At 41.3% G+C, this 23325-nt stretch overlaps 2 protein-coding genes across 3 annotated transcripts in view; both read left to right on the top strand.

The window, feature by feature from the left end:
- LOC311132554 (dystonin-like) overlaps positions 1-18782 on the top strand; it is a gene marked incomplete at its 5' end in the record, with an annotated part of 177663 nt that extends 158881 nt beyond the window's left edge. For both annotated transcript variants that reach the window (XM_084165817.1, XM_084165816.1), the window contains 15 exons: positions 660-854; positions 1189-1317; positions 2021-2164; positions 2590-2778; positions 3049-3184; positions 3399-3562; positions 3789-3951; positions 4706-4860; positions 5354-5428; positions 5538-5555; positions 8311-8428; positions 13594-13787; positions 14202-14312; positions 17442-17574; positions 17711-18782. In XM_084165817.1, the coding sequence (XP_084021943.1) occupies positions 660-854; positions 1189-1317; positions 2021-2164; positions 2590-2778; positions 3049-3184; positions 3399-3562; positions 3789-3951; positions 4706-4860; positions 5354-5428; positions 5538-5555; positions 8311-8428; positions 13594-13787; positions 14202-14312; positions 17442-17574; positions 17711-17964 (2178 nt within the window). In that variant the 3' untranslated portion in view covers positions 17965-18782. The remainder of the gene's footprint in view (positions 1-659; positions 855-1188; positions 1318-2020; positions 2165-2589; positions 2779-3048; positions 3185-3398; positions 3563-3788; positions 3952-4705; positions 4861-5353; positions 5429-5537; positions 5556-8310; positions 8429-13593; positions 13788-14201; positions 14313-17441; positions 17575-17710) is intronic.
- A 2701-nt stretch (positions 18783-21483) lies between these two features.
- LOC311113632 (uncharacterized protein) overlaps positions 21484-23325 on the top strand; it is a gene marked incomplete at its 5' end in the record, with an annotated part of 28879 nt that continues 27037 nt past the window's right edge. Inside the window, 2 exons of the mRNA XM_084156898.1 lie at positions 21484-21562; positions 22362-22485. Of these exons, the coding sequence (XP_084013024.1) occupies positions 21484-21562; positions 22362-22485 (203 nt within the window). The remainder of the gene's footprint in view (positions 21563-22361; positions 22486-23325) is intronic.

The following is a 23325-nucleotide window of genomic DNA, read 5'->3' as shown; positions in this document are numbered from 1 at the left end:
CAATTCAGAATTGAAAAAAGGCGCATGTTTAAGTTTGTTCCACCTGAGCGAGTCTGATCACAAGTCAGAGACCACTATGATGACACACCAAATGTGTTTGATGGATCCTTTTAGTCTTCTTCTAATGCATTTTAAGGGGAAAGTCATCCAAATGTAACTGAAAGTAATCAGATTACGTTACTGAGTTTGGGTAATCCAAAAGTTACGTTACTGATTACAATTTAGGACAGGCAACTAGTAACTGTAACAGATTATATTTAAAAAGTAACCTACCCAACACTGTTCAAAAAGTGAAGTGCTTTTAGCACAATATTAGTGTATTAGCTGGATAGGTTTCAGCCCTGTCGAACTGTATTAATCCCTATTTTTCACAATCAGTGTTGATTTTGGTTCGTATGTTTTGGACTACAGTTTAGCCCTGAGGGAAATGGGGCTAGATGACTGTTTGTATAACTTGGTCTAATTTATATTGGCACTAGGGATATTCTAGCAATAATTACTTGTGATGTGGTACTGCAAAGTGCTGTATATTCAGTAATGGATAGATGGAGTTTGTGGTTATTGGGAAACATGATCTGTGAGTGTGTGTGTGTGTGTGTTTGTTTACACTGCGTCTGTGTGTAGTGTCTAATTAGTTCTCTCTCTGCCCTATCTTCCAGGTGTTCCAGAAGGAGCTGGGGAAGAGGACGGGGAGCGTTGCGGCCCTGAAGCGTTCGGCTAAGGACCTGATTGAGAGCAGCCATGAAGACTCATCCTGGGTTAAAGCTCAGATGCAGGAGCTGAGCGCTCGCTGGGAGACTGTGTGCGCCCGCTCAGTATCTAAACAGACCCGGCTGGAACAGGCGTTGTGTCAGGTAGGACTCTCACTATGCCAAACCTCTCTATATCACCTATTAAAATTACATTAGTGGTGTTCCAGGTCATCTTTTTATGCAGTTTCACAGATGATCAGATTTAACAAAGCCTTGGGGGGTGTTGGATGGGTTAAAAAAAATTAAAGATTTTAAAAAATCTGTTAAATGTCTCAGGAATATCATTCATATGATCATAGCAATCTTCTGAGTAGTGCAGTGTGTCTGCAAAAAACACTATCCCGGAACGCCATCATTAGGACCTGGCTGAGTGCTTAGAGGAATGCTTTTTGGAGACCTGTGTGTTGATGAACTGTCCCCTGTCCCCTCGCTGCAGGCTGAGGAGTTCCACTCTACGGTCCATATCCTGCTGGAGTGGCTGGCCGAGGCCGAGCAGAGCCTCCGTTTCCATGGCACCCTGCCCGACGACGAGGAGGCCCTCAGGGCTCTTATCGAGCAGCACAAGGCAAGTGACATTTAACCTGGAACATCGTCATCCTATAGAACAACACAGTGTTTCCCTACAGACTATCTTCCAGGCGGGGCAGAATGGTCCCTAAAGAAAAATACAGCAATATCCAAAATATAGAATAAAGCTTTAAGATAAAAGCTGACCAAATGCGAAATGCAATATCAGGCCATAGATGAATAGTTGTTCTGGGCTATTTAAAGGCTTGTATAAGCTTTAGGGATGAGGCTTGCATTAACTATTTTAATTCTGAGCAAAATAGTACCTTGCTCAAACATATGGCCGTTAAGGCAGCTATTTGCAGAGAATGTGGGTATGTTTCTCCACTCGACTATCATTCTTTTCTGATGAGGTACTCTCATAATGTAGTATCGACATTTAAAACACACTTCACTTTGACAGTCTTTACACGTCTATCATGCTTGCCAGTAAAAGTAGAAATGCCATACATGGATTTTAGATGGTGGTTTGCTATTCCATTCCAACTACTTCACAATATTGAGTTTTCCTCAAACATGATCTCACTGAATCTAAAATAGTTTCCCCTGACTTCACATAACATTACTTTCTTCATCTCCACTTGATCAGGTATTGACAGAGGAAGAGAGAAACAGAGATACTGGCTGCTAGGTTTATTTTTTATTTCTATTTTGACGCAAACATTGTCGATTGCTAATGGAAACCAATGGTTCTCTTTCAGGAGTTTATGAAGAAGCAGGAGGAGAAGAGAGTAGGCCTGAACAAAGCCACCGGTATGGGGGAGGCCATCTTGACCATCTGCCATCCAGATTCTATCACCACCATCAAACACTGGAACACCATCATTAAAGCCCGCTTCGAGGAGGTCAGTGAACACTTACATGCATGTTTGCTGTGCGTCATAATGGAGGGTGAGAGAGCATAGGCCTATATCATGGCAAAGCAGTCTGCCAACTCCTTAAATATCACTTGCATGACCTCAATGCTTGCCAGGATGTTTCATCACGTTTCTCAGTCATACAGATAGAGTACTTTCTCACTTGGTTGTAACTAATCATAGTTTAAGTGGAAGGCCATGAATGTAAATCTTGTTGTTGGGGGTTCAAATGACTCACTGGGTTGTTCAAATGTCTCAGTGGGTTTGAGCATGGTGTTGCTAACACCAGAGTTGTGGGTTTGAATCCGCATGGACCACGTTACTGAATATGTATCACTTTCAATTGTGTTTTTTTTTGTTGATAAAAGCGTCTGCTAAATGACCAGATGTATTAAATGGTTTCTACATATCAGGTCCAAGCGTGGGCACGGCAGCACCAGCAGCGCCTGGCCATGGCCCTCAGTGATCTGCTGGCCACTCAGGAGCTGCTGGAGGGTCTGCTGGGCTGGCTGCAGTGGGCTGAGGCAACACTCAACGACAAGGACAAGGAGGTCCTGCCTCAGGAGATAGACGAGGTCAAAGCCCTCATCGCTGAACACCAGGTACAGAGTGACCAGGAGCTTGACAGTGTTATCCTCCTTTACTATATGATGTAAAGGTAGAGTTTGGTGTATTACTTGGTGCTTGGTTGATCACTGCCAGTCTAGTAGTACTAGAAATGTTATTAGAAGATACTATTCTAGATAGAGTAGCTCACTCTTTCTAGTAACATGAGTTACTGTATGTGTACTGTGCATGCAGTACACTGCCTTTGAAGTAAATACAGTATACAGTACAAACTGAAAACGTGTTGTTTCTGTGTGGCCCTGCAGACATTCATGGAGGAAATGACCAGGAAGCAACCAGATGTTGACACGATCACCAAGACACACAAAAGAAAGGCTGCGGGTGGTAGCGAGCCTGCCATCCAGTCCCAAATCCCTGTCCTGGAGAAAGGAAGAGGTGGAAGTATGTACCCATACCAGGGCTCCCCTAAACGCCCTGACCTCAGCCATCTGGCCCTGCTCTGATGCACTGCCTGCACCATGACACAACATCCTCATAGCTTACCTCACTCTGTGTCCCCGAAATGATATCATTCCTATGTTTTTTTTGGTATGGAACAAAAGTTATACAATGGAAAAGCGGTATCACTAAACAGGAGGTTGTTTTTCACCTACAGGAAAGCGTTCTCCCACACAAGCCATGTACCCGTCAGCGTCACAGCCTCCCATAGAGACCAAGAACCCCAGGGTCAACCTGTTGGTCAGCAAGTGGCAGCAGGTGTGGCTACTGGCCCTGGACAGGAGGAGGAAACTCAATGATGCCATGGACAGACTTGAGGAGGTACATTTGATAATTTAACCCTATGTTAGCTAAATGTTAATTACTTTATGTGCTTTATGGAGACATTCAGAAATTAACTAGATTCCATATTCAAAATGATCTTGCAAGCCATCACCAATGTATTGTGCTAGCTAGCCTGTGAATGTCCATAGAGAGAGAGACTATCACTATGTTCAATACAATGTATATCATGGTGTACAATGTATTGTGATTTATTTTATTTCAGCTGAAGGAATTTGCCAACTTTGACTTTGATGTGTGGCGGAAGCGCTACATGCGATGGATGAACCATAAGAAGTCACGTGTCATGGACTTTTTCAGACGCATTGACAAGGACCAGGATGGAAAGGTCACCAGACAGGAGTTCATTGAAGGCATCCTCTCCTCCAGTAAGTATTGTGAGAGGATCCAATCCGGCTTGCAGGTGGTTTGAGTAAATTATATATTTTTTAAATAAATTATTATAATAACAAATTAGAAAATAATATTGGGGGGGGGGGGGCAAACTCATTATACTTTAACATGACTCAAACCAAATTGAAACTGTGTAGAGATGATACATACAGTTTCTTGACTGTGCCCAGCTCTCTAATAATCACCGAAATCAAAGCTAGACAGTCAGGGAGCATTGAAAAACGATGGATAGAGGAACATTTTTGGCAAATGCTGAAATATAACACAGTTTCAGTGCGGCCCTCCGGACCTTGTTGAAGACCGAATGTAGCCCCCAGGGCAAAATTACATTTTATCCAGAGCGACTTACAAGAGCAATTAGGGTTAAGTGCCTTGCTCAAGGGCACATCAACAGAATTTTCACCTAGTCAGCTCGGGGATTCAAACCAGCAACCTTTCAGTTACTGGCCCAACGCTCTTAACCACTAGGCTACCTGCCGCCCTGACCTATACCCTCACACCCCTGACCTATAACCTCTTCACATTATAGAGCAAAACTGAGCTGCACTGGGCTGGCCTGGTAACACATTCACCATAGATGTTGTAACAATGCTGGAAAGAACAATGCGAAAAGAAAATATCTGAGCCAGCACAGTACGATTCAGTTCAGTACGCTAGTGTGAAAATGCGTTATTGTCAAGTTTCCCAGAAATGAGAGAATTATTTTCCGTTTTTTATTTTACATTCCAGAATTCCCTACCAGTCGGCTGGAGATGAGTGCGGTGGCAGACATATTTGACCGGGATGGTGACGGCTACATCGACTACTATGAGTTTGTGGCTGCCCTTCACCCCAACAAAGAGGCATACAAACCCCTCACAGATGCAGACAAAATTGAAGATGAGGTACTATATGTGTTGACATATAACTCAGACCGTAAATCAGGGTTCCCCCAACTGGCGGCCCGCGGGCTGAATTTGGCCCGCAGGTGGTTTTATTTGGCCCCCAACATTTTCTGAGCAAAAACATTGTTTCATTTTAAGACATAAAAGACTGTAAAAACACCAGGAAATCAGCTCCATGTGATTTTTATTTTGGAAATGTGTTCCCAAGTATTCCAACACATAATAGAGAGACACGTGGTTGTATACAAATGAAAGCAAGGTTTGAAATGATTATGTTTTAGTCAAATATTATATATTTTTGGGCTTCTTGCGGTCAATTTGCAATCTACAAATTATTTGCAATTATGTTCCGGCCTCCCGACCATCCACTCAAGAAAAAATCGGTCCACGGCTGAATCTAGTTGATGATCCCTGCCGTAAATCATTGGAACTAATGTATTACCTTCCCTCAATATAAATGATGTCTAAATAATGTCGTTTTTTTATTTTGTAGGTTACACGCCAAGTGGCAAAATGCAAGTGTCCTAAACGATTCCAAGTTGAGCAAATTGGTGCCAACAAATACAGGGTAAGAGGATTTTGTCTATACCCTATACTTTACCTCAAGTGTTCAGTGAAACTTGTGCTTTATGAAAAACTAATTTGTAACTTTTTTTCATTGTCCCTTCTACGACCAGTTCTACCTTGGAAACCAGGTACATATGACAGGCTCAGGCCGCTCTTTGTTGTTATCTATGATGTGGTGCCTAATCAACCCCTCCTCTCTTTTTTGTTCACCCTGTTTCTTTTCCAATTAACATTAACATTTAGCTAAGAGTCTTCCAAGACATAATCACAATGGAACTCAGAAGTAGATACACTAGACAGCAATAATGCTTTCAGACATTTTCATTCACCTGATCATGAAGAGGCTCACTTTTAATTTGTTTATTAGTCTATGATAATAATAATAATAATAATAGCTATGTGGGTAGTTCCACCGGCATAAGTAGTTGGGATATTGGATTGGGTGTGGCTGGCTGGCGTGGGAAAGCTGCTGGTGCCTATAACTGGTGCAGGTGGAGGATCATTGACGTAGTAGCCTGCTAGGAAGGACTGTGGCCACGGTGTCATAAAATGCACCTTTGTATATATAACCTGCACTGGTTGATTGTGCTGATAAACATAGTGGCAGTAATGCTCTTGTTTAGATAGGTAGGAAATAACATTGAGCTTGTGATCATTTCTAAAACTAAAAACCAACATGTAAGGCAGTCAAGTGTTATAATGCTTTGAAGTGCAATGCTGATTAAATTATTCCCTCTTATTTGTAGTTGCTTTTGAGTTTCCAATAAGAAAGAATAGGTTTTCTACATTTGTACCCCTTCATGTGCTTTAATTTAACCGTTGGGCAGTTTGGGATTTAGAATGCTTTTAATGTGTGCTTGTCTGTTGCTTCTCTTTTATTTCCTGGGAATGATTTGTCTCAATAATGGCTGACATGACTTTGTGTAACAGCTTTTTTTGTTCAACAAACATTAACTGCTTTCCTTTTAAAGATGGGCAAACACCTTTCCATTGTTAGGGTATTATCTTGCTTGATTTAATTTTATTTAGTTCTAATGTGCAAAGAAATGCATGTTGCAATACAGGATACATAACTCATATAAAATGTAAGGGCCATTCACTTTCTGAATCTTGATGGATTTAAAACGGTGTTGGGGGTGTTTGTTGTGGAGAATTAATAGGGGTATATAGGGGGAAACATATACAGTATGTATTTGTAAGATTTTGTGTGTTCTGCACCAGTTTGTATTAATTTATTACTCAAAATCAACTGAAACAATTCTTTTGACAGTTTGGTCTGGTTCACTGCTTACATGACGATGAGATAATAGCAAACAGGGACAGTCTAAATCTAACCCCCCACCTACACGTTGCGGTTTTGGAAAGCTGTATTCTGGTAAATGGGCATTCTTAAGCCATTTGTTGTGACTCTTTATATTCTCCAGATCATTCTCCAATTCAATTCATCACTTTTACTGTACTTGATCACAAAATTCACCAGTGGCATTCAATCATTATGGGAATCACGTAGTGCAAAGTTTAAATTTAAATGAGATTGTTACAATAGGCACCTAACTGGAGGCTCATCAATGTGTGGTCATGTTTGATTGTTACACCGTGGTTGACTAGAGAGATGATAAGATGCCATCCCCCATGTTCCTCATTGGCGCTTAGCTGCATTGGTTCCTCCATCAATGTCAATGCATCCTCTATGAATATGGTGGTTTGTACTGTAGTGATAGAAAGTGCAACTGTTCACGTTGTTGGTTTGCAGGAGATTTTGTCCGTTTTGTCTGTTTGTGCTATGATGTGACAATGTTTGATGGAAGGCATGAGGCCATGATTGTTGTATTGTCAAATCTGCTAACCCCATGGCCATATCCAACTGGCTGACTTCTCCTGCAAATCCTCATCTTATGACGCTTGGCTGTTTGTTCACCCTCCATATCAGGCTTGTTTGAAAGCTTTGCAAGATACATGCAAACATCCCATAGTAAAGTCGAAAATAACAAAAATATCCCAAAAGAAGGTAAGGATAGACCACAGCACTACAGTGCACCCTAGTGGTTGAGTATCCTCTCTTCAGTCTAATGCTCTTTATATTATACAGCCTCTAATAGCAAAAAAAATTATTAGATGAGAAAATAAGTAAACATTCCATTATTAGATTATATAGAGATGAATGAAAATATTGCAACCCTTTGTGACAAATTATTAACTTACTAATTATTAAGTTTACTTGAAAACTTAATCATAAGTGATACATAACATTGTCATAACATTGATATTGACAACACATGCCCTAACCAGTCAAAATACCAGTTGTTATATCATGATTATGACAGATGTATGTAGGCTACGATAAGCCTGTTGACAGGGGGTATCAAGTAAAGTGTTACCCATTTCACCTCAATTACAAATCAATGTATCCCAATTTCACAAGTCACACCAATCCCACGTTGTTGACAATGATGAATGCACTAATACATTCTGAGAAGGTTAAACCAGTTGGATTGACCCTTCATTTGTGTCTATGAGAATGAAACCTTGATGTTGTTGCTTTGTGTCTCAATCAATGGGCTTAGCTGAGCAACAAAAGAAAGAAACCAGACAACAAAACCATCTCCTCTCATCTAGTGATTAAGTGAAATCCATTTTAGTTAAGTCATATTTCATATGTATAACTAGTCGTTGTACTCTACAAGTCAGAACATGCAATGTAATCAGGCAATCAGGCACCAACTCATAGAAGGAGAAACTTCCTCCTAACAATCTCCAAATTGTAGCATCTGCTGGTTTCTGGTGTTGCACAGCTTCAAGTCTTGTCCAGTGTTGTTGATGCAGAGTAGTGCTCAGTGACTCCCGGCCTCATCTTCCTCTCTGTCCTCCCTACTCCCTCTGCAGTTTGGAGACTCCCAGCAGCTGCGTCTGGTGCGGATCCTGCGGAGCACTGTGATGGTGCGCGTTGGTGGAGGCTGGATGGCTCTGGATGAGTTCCTTGTAAAGAACGACCCGTGTCGAGGTAAGGCACCAGACAGGACACTGGAGGGGAAATGTTATAAAATGTAATTCATTTTAAGAAAGGCAGATCTCTGGATTCGGTTTCACTCGTGTGTCACTTATGTTTTAATCGTCTATTTTTAGATAGCGGTGCTACAGCTCATTCAGTATTTATTACCATGTGATTTTATGTTATGTTGTGTAATGGTTTTCGCTCTGATTAAATTATGTGTTTTGGATGGATAAGGCTGAATGTGGCATGTAGAGTATACGTCTAAGTGTGTGTCTGGGTGTATGTTGCTACTGTATTTCTTACAATATCAGATCCTACTGCCATGCTTTCTGGATGGCTGGTTTTGAAAGCTTGTTGTACTCTGCCTGTCAAGTTCCCACAGGGGCCAGTATGAAAAATGTATGCACTCACTAATTGGAAGTCGCTCTGGATAAGAGCGTCTGCTAAATGACTAAACTGTAACTGTAAGTTCCTCTGTTTGTGTATTTCAATTTTCCTGCTAAAAAATGCCTTCCTACGCCTTCCTCTCCAGTTCATCACCACGGGAGTAAAATGTTGCGCTCGGAATCAAACTCTTCAATTACTCAGTCTCCTATAGGTTGGCAACAAATCTCACACTTTCTCACCTTGCTCCATGAACCCCCAAGTGGTATGTGTGTCTGCATCACTGTGTGTGCAGGTGTTAGTGTGTGGGTGTATGTACAAAATGGGTGTGTTGGAGTGCTCATTGTGAATGGCATTCCCATAAAGCAACTCCACTCACACTCTCCTGTTGTCCAGCAGTCTGTGGGTCTTCATGCATGCCGTCATTTTCTCTGAGTCACATCATCTGCTTCTGAATCACTCTTCACTTACTGACCTCCAGGCTATCACCAGCTCGCTCTCTCGCTCTCTCGCTCTCGCTCGCTCTCTCTCGTGCTATCTCTCTCTCTGTCTCGCTCTCTCTCGCTCTCTCGCTCTCTCTCTCTCTTCGCGCTCTCTCGCTCTCGCTCTCTCTCTCTTCGCGCTCTCTTGCTCTCGCTCTCTCTCACTCTCTCTCGCTTTCGCTCTCTCGCTATCTCTGTCGCGCTCTCTCTCGCTCTTCGCGCTCTCTCTCGCTCTTCGCGCTCTCTCTCGCTCTTCGCGCTCTCTCTCGCTCTTCGCGCTCTCTCTCGCTCTTCGCGCTCACTCTCTCTTCTCTCTCTCTCTCCACTCTCTCTCGCTCTCTCTCTCTCTTCGCGCTCTCTCGCTCTCTCTCGCTCTCTCTCTCTTCGCGCTCTCTCGCTCTCTCTCACTTTCTCTCGCTCTCTCTCTGTCTCGCTATCTCTCGCTCTCACTCTCTCTCTCTCTCTTCGCTCTCTCTCCGTCTCTCTCTCTCTCTTCGCGCTCTCTCGCTCTCTCTCTCTTCGCGCTCTCTCGCTCTCTCTCACTTTCTCTCGCTCTCTCTCTGTCTCGCTATCTCTCGCTCTCTCTCTCTCTCTTCGCTCTCTCTCCGTCTCTCTCTCTTCGCTCTCTCTCTCTTTCTTGGCTCTCTCTCATTCTCTCTCTGTCTTCGCTCTCTCTCGCTCTCGCTCTCTCTCTCTTCGCTCTCTCTCGCTCTCTCTCTCTTCGCTCTCTTCACGCTCTCTCGCTCTCTTCACTCTCTCTCGCTCTCTCCGCTCTCTCTCTCGCTCTCCGCTCTCTCTCTCTCTCTCTTCACTCTCTCTCTCTTCGCTCTCTCTTCGCTCTCTCTTCGCTCTCTCTCTCTCTTCGCTCTCTCTCTCTTCGCTCTCTCTCTCGTCGCTCTCTCTTCTCTCTCTCTTCGCTCTCTCTCTCTCTTCGCTCTCTCTCTCTCTTCGCTCTCTCTCTCTCTTCGCTCTCTCTCTCTCTTCGCGCTCTCTCTCTCTCCGCGCTCTCTCTCTCTTCGCTCTCTCTCTCTCTCTTCGCTCTCTCTTCGCTCTCTCTTCGCTCTCTCTCTCTCTTCGCTCTCTCTCTCTCTTCGCGCTCGATCTCTCCGCTCTCTCTCTCCGCTCTCTCTCTCTCGCTCTCCGCTCTCTCTCTCTCTCTTCACTCTCTCTCTCTTCGCTCTCTCTTCGCTCTCTCTCTCTCTTCGCTCTCTCTCTCTTCGCTCTCTCTCTCTCTTCACTCTCTCTCTCTTCGCGCTCTCTCGCTCTCTCCGCTCTCTCTCTCTCTCTCCACTCTCTCTCTCTCTCTTCACTCTCTCTCTCTTCGCTCTCTCTTCGCTCTCTCTCTCTCTTCTCTCTCTCTTCGCTCTCTCTTCGCTCTCTCTCTCTCTTCGCTCTCTCTCTCTTCGCTCGCTCTCTCTTCGCTCTCTCTTCGCTCTCTCTCTCTCTTCGCTCGCTCTCTCTTCGCTCGCTCTCTCGTCGCTCTCTCTTCGCTCTCTCTCTCTCTTCGCTCTCTCTCTCTCTTCGCTCTCTCTCTCTCTTCGTGCTCTCTCGCTCTCTCTCTCTTCTCGCTCTCTCTCTCTCTTCGCGCTCTCTTGCTCTCTCTCTCTTCGCGCTCTCTCGCTCTCTCTCTCTCCACTCTCTCTCTCTTCACTCTCTCTCTGTCTTCGCTCTCTCTCTGTCTTCGCTCTCTCTCGCTCTTTGCTCTCTCTCGCTCTCTTAGCTCTCTCTCTCTCGCTCTCTTCGCTCTCTCTCTCTCTCGCTCTCTTCGCACTCTCTCTCTCTCGCTCGCTCTCTCTCTCTCTTCGCTCTCTCTCGCTCTCTCTCTCTCTTCACGCTCTCTCTCTCTCTTCGCGCTCTCTCTCTCTCTTCGCGCTCTCTCTCTCTCTGCGCTCTCTCTCTCGCTTCGTGCTCTCTCTCTTCGCTCTCTCTCACTTTCTCTCGCTCTCTCTCTCTCTTCGCTCTCTCTTGCGCTCTCTCTCTCTTTTCACGCTCTCGCTCTCTCTTGCGCTCTCTCGCTCTCTCTCTCTCTCTTCGCGCTCTCTCGCGCTCTCTCTCTCTCTCTCTTCGCACTCTCTCTCTCTCTCTCGCTCGCGCTTTCTCGCTCTCTCTCGCTCTCGCTCGCTCGCTCTCTCTCGCTCGCTCTCTCTTCGCGCTCTCTTGTGCTCTCTCTCTCTTTTCACGCTCTCGCTCTCTCTTGCGCTCTCTCGCTCTCTCTCTCCGCGCTCTCTCGCTCTCTCTCTCTTCGCACTCTCTCTCTCTTCGCTCTCTCTCTTCGCGCTCTCGCTCTCTCTTCACGCTCTCTCTCTCTCTTCGCGCTCTCTCTCTCTCTTCGCGCTCTCTCTCTCTCTTCGCGCTCTCTCTCTCTCTCTTCGCGCTCTCTTGCTCTCTCTCTCTCTCTCGCCGCTCTCTCTCGCTCTTCGCTCTCTCGCTCTTTGCTCTCTCGCTCTCTCTATCTATCTATCTATCTATCTATCTATCTATCTATCTATCTATCTATCTATCTATCTATCTATCTATCTATCTATCTATCTATCTATCTATCTATCTATCTATTCTATCTATCTATCTATCAATCTATCTATTCTATCTATCTATCTATGAAGCAGCCAGTGGCTTTGTGCACCTTTTCTTTTTGCAGTGCCGCTGACAATCACTGGGTTTCCCAGCAATTTACTGTTTTCACCTAAAGGCTATGCTGGGGGGAAATAGTTACTTATAGTTATATGGCTGATATTCTAAGCCACTGGAATTCATCATCAATTGTTTGGGGTGACCATATATTCTTCTACTCTGGTAGAGATTTTAAAAAAGTCAGCTAATTTACAGTTGAAGTCGGAAGTTTACATACACCTTAGCCAATTACATTTAAACTCAGTTTTTTCACAATTCCTGACATTTTATCCTAGTAAAAATTCCCTGTCTTAGGTCAGTTAGGATCACCACTTTATTTTAAGAATGTGAAATGTCAGAATACTAGTAGAGAGAATTATTTATTTCATCACATTCCCAGTGGATCAGAAGTTTACATACACTCAATTAGTATTTGGTAGCGTTGCCTTTAAATTGTTTAACTTGGGTCAAACGTTTCGGGTAGCTCTCTCTATCTTCGCTCTCTCTCGCTCTCTTCGCTCTCTCTCAATTCAATTCAATTTCAATTTAAGGGCTTTATTGGCATGGGAAACGTGTGTTAACATTGCCAAAGCAAGTGAAGTAGATAGTAAACAAAAGTGAAATAAACAATAAATATTAACAGTAAACATTACACTCAGAAGTTTCAAAAGAATAAAGACATTTCAAATGTCATATTATGTATATATACAGTGTTGTAACAATGTGCAAATAGTTAAAGTACAAATGGGAAAATAAATAAACATAAATATGGGTTGTATTTACAATGGTGTTTGTTCTTCACTGGTTGCCCTTTTCTTGTGGCAACAGGTCACAAATCTTGCAGCTGTGATGGCACACTGTGGTTTTTCACCCAGTAGATAAGGGAGTTTATCAAAATTGGGTTTGTTTTCAAATTCTTTGTGGATCGCTGTAATCTGAGGGAAATATGTGTCTCTAATATGGTCTCTCTCTCTCGCTCGCGCTCTCTGGCTCTCTCTCTCGCTCTCTCTCTTCGCTCTCTCTCGCCACAAGCTGTTTAAAGGCACAGTCAACTTAGTGTATGTAAACTTCTGACCCACTGGAATTGTGATACAGTGAATTATAAGTGAAATAATCTGTCTGTAAACAATTGTTGGAAAAATTACTTGTGTCATGCACAAAGTAGATGTCCTAACCGACTTGCCAAAACTATAGTTTGTTAACAAGAAATGTGTGGAGTGGTTGAAAAACGAGTTTTAATGACTCCAATGTATGTAAACTTCCGACTTTATTTGGTTTTGTTTTGTTTTGGGAGGTTGGGGTGACGGGCGCGTTTATTGATTTGTATGTGCAGAGTGAGTCTGTTGTACTGTAGATTAAGCACTCTGTTCATATGAATCTCTATCGGTTAAAGGAGCGTCCTTTTCACAGCACCTACTATTGGGACTGTTTGTTTTCAGTGAGTTTGCCAGTGTGGCTAAGTGATGTGAAACTGCATGTCCTTCATTCATACGCTTTTATTTGCACAATAGTCCGATCACAAATAATGTAAACAACAATCTGTATTCATTTCAAATGGTCTGCTTTTTCCAAAAGCAGGTACTCATCATCCATTTACTCACCCCACTGAAATGAATTAGGTTCACCTTACTTATAATCAGTCATACACCAACAACCATGCATATGTCTTACTGTATGTTGTAATATTTTACCCCCCAGCCAAAGGCAGGACAAACATGGAGCTGCGCGAAAAGTTCATCCTCCCAGAAGGCACCACTCAGGTGATGGCCAGCTTCCGGTATAGAGGTCGTAGGTCGCGGCCGTCGTCACGGGCTGCCTCTCCCAACAGGTCAAACTCTAGCCATAGCTGTCCAGCCCAGCATAATAACCCAGCCTTGCCCAGCACACCCAAGGTAAGAGACGTCCACGGTCTGGGAGCTGCAGCTTTTGACTACATGCTTCTTCTTCCACAGCAAATACATGTAATAACTTGGCTGACAACAGAGCAAAATTGGCTAATGACTTGTATTTAATTACCATAGGAAGCTAGTTGTATTTGAACAATTTCTACAGAAACGGTGTGTGTTGGTTTGTCTGCCATTCCCCATATGCTCCCAGCCATATCTATGATTTTTCATTTGTCTATTTTATTATTATTATTATCATTTGTTTATATATGTTGTTTTTTGTTGTCTGATATATTTAGATTATTCCTTTGTTTTGTCATATCATAGCTCTTCATTTAGTCTACCTGTGCTCCTTTTAGTTGTTGATTTCTCCATCTGAATCCCTGTGTTTGTGTGTTTGATTTGCCATTATTCCCCCAGACTCCCCAACACATAACCCGCAATTATGATAAACCCTGGCTGACAAACAGCAAACCCTCCACTCCTCTTAAATCATCAGACTCCTTTGAGAGCCAAGGTTCATCCTCCGAGGTATAGTGAATCAACAGGGTCTGGAACGCTCCAGAGCTCTGAACCTAACAACTACTGCCTCCTACTATACCATCTAACTGAAATGTATAGTGTCTGAGTAAAAGGAAAAAGGAAATAAAGTGGATTTTTACACTAATAACTACTTAGATAGCCCTACCCCTTCCCCTTGGCCCTAACGTCACAATAATTGAATATCTAAAGCAGGGCCAACCAAACCCTGACAAGAGAGAAAGAGAAAAGGAAGTCAACTTACTATTGACAAATGACATAGTAGAATACACAATGTGCAATTTCGAAATGTGGAAGTGCATCTGCAGTTTTCCTCTTGTTATGACAGTCACATAGGAGACATTTTCTAAAGATTGACAACATTTTCATCCGTTCGACAACTACAAATGATGATGGAAACTGTGTTTTTCGAATAAATGGGGGGGGCACGTGACATAGCTATAACTTCCACTCCACATTTAAAGATGCGCTATGCAGAAATCGCTCAGCCATTTCCTGGTTGCTAAAATTCTAATAGTTCGCCTAATTTCAGTTTATGTGACAAAACAAGCAAGTATAGTGTAGAGAGTCATTTTACCATCTAAACAGCTGTGAAATATATTTTCCATAACCAAAAATATGGTATTTTCAGTTGTTTGATGCTGGTGAACAAATCCGAAAGTAAAAGACACAAAAACTAAACTTAAGAACAGGAAGCATAGAAACAGCGCACATAGAACAGATCTTACAAGACTTTCTTTCAATGATAATGACAGCTCTATAACAAAAACAAAGTTGCACATTGCAGCTTTAATTCTAAATGCCTAGCCTACTGCTTGCAAAATGAATTTTCTCAACTATAAAAATAATGTTTGTCCTGAATTCAAGAATGCCTGAATTGCTTCGCCTTGCTATTCTGATTGGCAGACAAGTTTCACCATCCAATTATTTCAGATCTACAGGAGTGCAAGTTTCACCATGGCACGGACTAGCCTAGAAAGCCGTGGCGATACGTTAGGCACATGAGAATTATTAGAATGTTGCAAAAATAACTCATTTATTGCATTCCATCCATGCTGGCTTTCGCGCAATATCTGAGTCATGAAACAGATAGGTGGGAGGGCATACAGCTGTCGCCAATTTATTAATGCGCAATGCGGGTAACGGAAACACTTCAACCACTACATTTTTATTTGACACTGTAGGTTTTTGGTGTGACGTCATTACATTCAGCAGTTTTTATCGACACAAGATAGTTAAATGGAAACGCACCCTAGCAGGCAATTGTCGCATCTATTTTCTATGCAAACTTTCTAATGTCGACAAAAAATCACTGGACATGTTAATTGAAACATAGCTATTGACGGTCAATCAATTAGCCCATGTCAGCTAACATTTTATAGATTGCTAGGTAAGTTAGCTATCTAAACCTTGTAGTAATCATGGTCAAATTACTGACCAGGCACCCAAGGCACGTGCCCAGGGGTCCTGACCTCCAGGGGGCCCACATTTGATTTTGTTAATCACTCTCACTCAGATATCATATGAACATGACATAAGTCATGGCCAGTGGTGTAAAGGACTTAAGTAAAAATACTTTAAAGTACTACTTAAGTAGTTTTTGTGTGTATTTGTACTTTACTATTGATATTTTTGACAACTTTTACTTTTATTTCACTACATTCCTAAATAAAATAATGTACTTTTTACTCCATACATTTTCCCTGACACACAAAAAGTACTCCTTACATTTTGAATGCTTAGCAGGACAGGAATATTGTCCAATTCACACATCCCTGGTCATCCCTACTGCCTCTGATCTGGCAGACTCACTAAACACAAATGCTTTGTTTGTAGATGATGTCTCAGTGTTGGATTGTGCCCCTGGCTATCCGTAGCTAAATAAAAAACAAGAAAATTGTGCCGTCTGGTTTGCTTAATATAAGCAATTTGAAATGATTATACTTTTACTTTTACTTTTGATACTTAAGTATATTTCTGCAATTACATTTACTTTTGATACTTAAGTATATTTAAAACCAAATACTTTTACTCAAGCAGTATTTTACTGGGTGACTTTTACTTGAGTCATTTTCTATTAAGGAATCTTTACTTTTACTCAATTATGACAATAGGGTACTTTTTCCACCACTGGTCATGGCAAAATGTTAAAGGCATTAAAACGGCTACATTTTCCCTCTGCCCCTTGGAAAAATGTGTAGAATTGCAGAAAATGTGCTTTAAAACTGCAACATTTTCCCAAAACATTATTCAGGTTAGTAGCCCGATGAACATAGAAATGCTACAATGATCAAATGTTTTATACATCTTTAATATTGGTAATCAGAATGTGTTGTTAGGTGTCAAGTTATATGGCTACGATCGGATTAATGTTTGAATTGCAATTTCATGATTACTTTCAAAAAAGTTATTGTTTCAAGACCCTAAAAATATATTGTTTACATTTTAAATGTCTAAATAAATAACCAAGCCCAAAAGTTTGAGCACCATGATCTAAAGGGTCTGGATAGGTATAAACTGTGTAGCTGTTGGAGCTTCCACCATATTTGCTTCCACCTTACAGATCTGCTAGCATCAAAGTGTTAAGGCCAAAGGGGAGGTGTAGGGAGCAAATTGTGATTGAAGGGAGTACATAAGCTGTATATTTGTTGTCTATTAGAGGCCGATTTCAGTTGGGTTTTTCATTTTAATGCTTTAAAGTACTAACTGGGGATCGTGGTGGAACATTCTTTCTGTTGTCAAAAACCATCTCTAACTAACTCAAACTAAGAACTCAACCGCTGTTCTGTGTTGCATGTTGAACTGTTTATCTGTTAATCCACTGTACAGATTTAGGTTGTTACTGAAACATCATACAGTGCATCAACATTTCATTCAACACAATAATCCCTTACATTGGATGTCCCTGGGATTTGATCAGATTTCATCAGAATGCCACATTGCATAACATGCTAGTTAGAGAAGAATTACCAGTGTTCGAAAGAGTCAATGTACTAGACTAGAGAATCAACTCAAACACAGAAGACAGTATTGTCTTGTTCTGTGATTTTACCATTGTGTAGCTAGCTATTTGTTTGTAAACATACAGAAAAATGCCAACAAATGCTCTGTCTTTTGCAGAGCACTCCGATACAGGGAAGCAAACTGCGGCTCCCTGGATACTTGTCAGGAAAAGGGTTCCAGTCGGGAGAAGAGCAGGGAACCCTGATCAATGCTGCTGTGATGAAAGCACGGGGACAGGCGATAGGGTTTGGTGAGTAGAGCATCCTTTTGAAAAAGCAGTGACTGCTTCCAGTCTGCTAAAGGGCTCTGCTCTTCGGCTCTGCTATTAAAGTTGCCAGTCGCTGTAACCTTAACAATAACCGGAATCGGAATCTTTTGCCCCCCAGAATCGAGAAGGCCTGGCAGCCGACCTGGAAGTAAAGCAGGCAGCCGAGGGAGCAGCCGGAGGGGAAGCGACGCTTCAGACTTCGACATCTCGGATATCGCATCGGTGTGCTCTGACACATCGGAGACGGTGGGGGACACCAGTCGGGCCACACCCCGCTCGTCGTCACGTCAACAAGGAGGCAAGCCCTCCAAAATCCCCACTCCTCAAAGAAGGTCGACCCCCAGCAAACTGGCCAAGACCTCCAAGAGATAGTCAGCGGTCTTGAGACAACCACAGGAGCCACGTTGGCCCAAAGTGACAATAGAGACTGGCGTGTTGATTATTTGTTGATTATTTAAAGTGTTGTGAAGATGTAAAATATTCTGTTGAGATAGAAAAAAATGTTATTATTAAGTGAGAATGGAATGCCAATGGCCTTGTGTTTGTCTTAATGTATTTTATTTTATGTGAATAATGTCAAATTATTATGATTATTTTATTTTATTGACGCTAAACCTGAAGAGGTTAAAAAAACTGAAAAGAAAAAAAATACATGGAAAAGACTACAGTGTATGGTCAACTAACAATTTTACACACTAATGAATGGTAACACACAGCATTGTACTCTGAGAGAGTTACTGAATGTTCTGTATGCTGACATACGTGTGACAGACAGTGCATCACGCTACCCTGTGGGACACCTCAATTATCTATTATGTATTTAAAGTGCAATGATGTACTGCCAAAATGCATTTAAAGGGCAAGACAATATACACGTAGCCTACCACATAGTAAACACTGCAAATAATTATGTTCTGACTGAGAAGACTGTTGAAGGCAAGTTCACGCAGAAATCCCTCAATATCCAGGCTTTAAAGTACTCCACCTTACCTTAGGTAGTACTGTTTTGTTTGGTGAACTTACAGCGATGTGTGCCATTTTACCTTGAACATTGGCCTCCCCGGGCCCTGAGTAGACATTCTTTAGTGCATTCATCATGTCAGTGTATGGTTCATTTTGCTAGAGTGGAAAGGATCGCTGTTAACGTTTTGTAATAAATCTGCTAGCAGAAAGCTACCATGGTATACTGACATGGGACACATAATTGTCTGTTTTTTTTATATGATGTTATACATTATTATTATTACAGTACAATGTATAATTTCTGTAGATTGACCCAATAGGATGCAGCGGAGAGACAAAGGGAGGCAAAAGGAATCTAGCATCATATAGAAATGGGAAGTATTTCATAAAGTCCAGTGATGACTCCTTGTGTTGTTATATGATATATAGGCTACTTGAGCTCTTTGAATAGGACAACTACAGTTGAGCAGGTGATACAGTTTCACCCCAGAAACCTTGAATTTTAGAAAATTTGGAAACTTGAACTGTATTGTTACATTTCAACATGGTCTACCTATGTGTTTCTTACAGATCACTCCATCGCCTTCCGAATCTCTCAGATCATAGAAACTTTTATCTCTTTCAAATTTAAAAGCTGTGTAAAAGCTGTGATAATGGTGCTCATCCCATAAATGTCAAGTTAGAGACAAGTATGAAGAAAAAAAAGGTATGCACTCACTAACTGTAAGTCGCTCTGGATAAGAGCGTCTGCTAAATGACAAAAATATAAAATGTAAGTTTGTCTCAATAATGGGCCTATAGCCTACAGGCAGCCCATACTATCTGTGGATCATCATAAATGTTGAGCAGATAACTGGGTTATATATTTTTTGAAATTAATAACATAACATGTACAGACTGTGCCTTTAATTCCATGGTGTGTGCCACAAAAAAAAACGTACATTTAGAGCCAGGGTATATTTGACCAATCCAACTCAATTTTATTTTAGACCCCAGTGGCCTAAGATACCCTCCATAGGCTACATGCCCAGGTTCAGTGCAGTGTTCTACGGGTTTTGGGTTAATGGTATTCCCAGTGCCACCATTCTCTGTGCGGGGAATGTTTGCAGAGCGCTCTTAGCGCGTGGCCGCGACATACTACAGGTTTCTACCAGTGGAAATCGGGACAGCAACTGGCTGTCCTGGGAAGCGGGTCACCTAACCAACAATTGTTTCACGTTTTAGTTGATAAAAGTATGACTATAAAAGTAGCATAAAATAATGAATATACGTATGTGAACTGTGACAAGTTAATATGAAAACAAAAATGTACCTATTTATTGCTGAATAAGGGAGGCTTCAGAGGAGATGACAGGTGTAGGAAAGGATAGGCTACTGTGCTCCTTGCAAATTAAATTCAGTCTATTTTATCCCATCCCAATCAATAATGCATCAAAATTATATAATTTAAATTTGCTTGTGCTCCTAACGTGTGTAAAAAAGGAAAGAAGAATTGAATGGTTGTCCTGAGCGTTCTCCTTGCAGTGAAGTGTGTTTCAGCAGACGAGACAGGCCTACGGGAGAGATCAGATCCCCTGGGGACCGAAGGTAGAGTGGAGCGCAAGGAAGGGTCAGGTCTTCCTGAGACCCGCCACTATCAGACTGAATGGTCCTACTGTTTAAGGCATGGTTTGGCCTAGGGATGCCACTTTAAAATTGGTTATATCCTCACTGCGGGAACTGTAAAGGAACCGAAAGCAGTCCACCTCGGGGCCTCGTTTTCTGGAATATGTGAGTGATTTTTACAATATTGTCTACATTCATATATATGTATATTTCGATTTTATAATAATTTAATTGAAATATGATGGTGGGTTTTGTGTGTGGTGGAAACTATTTGCTAGGATAACCACTGCTCCATCAATAAGCCATCGATTTATTGTGGATAAATATTACTGGCATCTAATTAAAAGTGTAATTTGTCTGACTTAAGAGTAGGCTAAGATAATAACTCCATCAATTCAGTAAAGTAGATTCTACTGTACCGGTTTTGGATCTCATAATGAATACGGTTTTATGGGAACAAAATGTCGAAGAACCAAATTAACTTTAGCCTACTTTTTTTGGACGAAATGAAATATCTAAATTCTATTCAATGGCAGAGATATGAGCACACGTGAACATGATTTGATATTGTATGATTTTATTTGTTGGGATAATCTTCTTTTGACATCGTGAAGTTGATGTTGAATTTCTTTACGGTTAATTAATAAATATGTGACTCCTTCGATACCGTTAACTGTGACTAAGTTATTATAGACACTTTTCTGACCAATTGCCTGATTGGATTTCATATTATTTTCGGACATAATATAATTCCAGATGGAAAAGTACATCATTTTTACATGATTTATAGACCTACATAAACATGTCTGACATTATATTATTGTGTTTATGTGTAATCAACATTTCTTATAGAATTTTTATTTTATTTAACTAGGCAAGTCAGTTAAGAACAAATTCTTATTTACAATGAATGCCTACACCGGCCAAACCCGGACCACTTGTGCGCCGCCCTATGGGACTCCCAATCACGGCCGGTTGTGATACAGCCTGGAATCGAACCAGGGGGTCTATAGTGACGCCTCAAGCACTGAGATGCAGTGCCTTAGACCGCTGCCACACTCAGGAGCCCAGAATGCTGTTATTTCTATTATTGATGGAGTACTGTAGGCTACTGTTCTTTTATTGTTGAGTATTTTTTTATTTGCATTTGATTACAATAGGCCTAATCCTACCAATTTTACATAAAGTAAAACAGTGCACTGTTCCTCACTATAGATAATTGGGAAAAATGTGTAACATTTAAATGATATTTCCTTGATCTTAGAGCTTTGCTTATTTTACTTTTGCAGGTGCTTATAATCCCTGGCCCATCACATTTTGAAAATGCCAGCCTTGAAAGAACTGCTAGTTTTCCCAGTGCTTCTAGCTTTCTTTGGATTGACCAAATGCCAGGAATTACCAAGTAAGTACCATAAAATGCCTTTGTTTTCTTTTGCTGTTTATTGAGGTTCTAATAATAGTGCTAGATTGATTTTCAGCTTTTCTCAAGTCTGTGTCTAGTTTTTCTTTCTTTCCAACATTGGCAAAGTTGGTTGGCGTGGGAATTTATGAACACTGTTCCATGCAATGCAATATAATTTGATTTTCTATTTCTGTATGACCAGCAGGTGGCACCACTGGTACATAAAACCATAACACTCTCAGAAGCTCGCACATCCTTCCCCTCTTGAGTAGTTCCTGTGTCAGTCTGTGATTTTGGCTTAACAGAATGGACCACTACTAAAACCAACTTACGTTACTGTGAAGTCAAAAACATCCAAACTTCCCATTTTCTGAATTAAATGACACCCATAGAATGAGGAAATATGACATCCTTCAACTGTGGGAGTGAGAATCATGAGAGTCAACTGAATTAATGTTGTGCCAAGTGTAATGACATTTTGTAGTGTGTAATCAATTACACTGTTCTTTGTTATAGTTACTGCAAATCAACACTGATTGAACAAATAACTATTTCACAAAACATTAGATTGAAAAAGTTTGATGCTGTTGAATACCAGTAGCATGAATACCAATAATCATTGTTTGATTGATCTTATTTTGCGATAGATCACTTTTTTTTTACTGTGTGACTTTTTCAAATAACGTGTTTCATGTCTAAAAATGCATCCAGATCCTTATCATTTACTGCCTTACTTTAACACTTCAACACTATGAACATCACATTTCTGAAAAACTGAGCTGCGTGTTTTTACTCTGAGGTTATGACATGCTAGAGGAGTTCCGGGTGTCTAAGTCCAAAGGGGTGAGGAAAGTAGACGGATCTGAACCTGATTCAGTGGCCTACCGTGTGAACCCTGCCATCCACCTACGCAAAACCATGAGGTACTGTCTGCATGCACATTTAAATGTCAAGATGTGCATTTGATTCTCAGAGGATAACACATGATAACACAGGAAAACACTTATTTCCAAAGTGGTCCTCAGCTGAATTTTCCTGATATACACACTTAACACACATAATTAAAATAATTACATAAATAAAAAGGCACAAATGTACAGATAAAAGTAATCAGTCAAAGTGTAAGGGAAAAGGGGAGGGGGAAGAGTTAAAAATAGTTATACAAGCAAAGAATCCAATAGACATGGGGCACAACATTGTGGAACTTTAGAAACATGTTGTTATAGAATAGACATGCCTCACTGACATGTAGAGTAAGTCATCATATTAGCTTTATTTATAATATTTCCAGTATGTTGCATCCTCCTGAACGAGACCCAGCGCCCACACTTTATTGTAATTCCTCCTCACTGACGGTGAATAATTACAGTGGGGAAAAAAAGTATTTAGTCAGCCACCAATTGTGCAAGTTCTCCCACTTAAAAAGATGAGAGAGGCCTGTAATTTTCATCATAGGTACACGTCAACTATGACAGACAAATTGAGAAAAGAAAATCCAGAAAATCACATTGTAGGATTTTTAATGAATTTATTTGCAAATTATGGTGGAAAATAAGTATTTGGTCACCTACAAACAAGCAAGATTTCTGGCTCTCACAGACCTGTAACTTCTTCTTTAAGAGGCTCCTCTGTCCTCCACTCGTTACCTGTATTAATGGCACCTGTTTGAACTTGTTATCAGTATAAAAGACACCTGTCCACAACCTCAAACAGTCACACTCCAAACTCCACTATGGCCAAGACCAAAGAGCTGTCAAAGGACA

The sequence above is a fragment of the Coregonus lavaretus genome, assembly GCF_964263955.1.
Source record: "Coregonus lavaretus genome assembly, chromosome: 1".
Classification (NCBI taxonomy): Eukaryota; Metazoa; Chordata; class Actinopteri; order Salmoniformes; family Salmonidae; genus Coregonus; species Coregonus lavaretus.
This window is presented reverse-complemented; position numbering and strand designations above follow the sequence as displayed.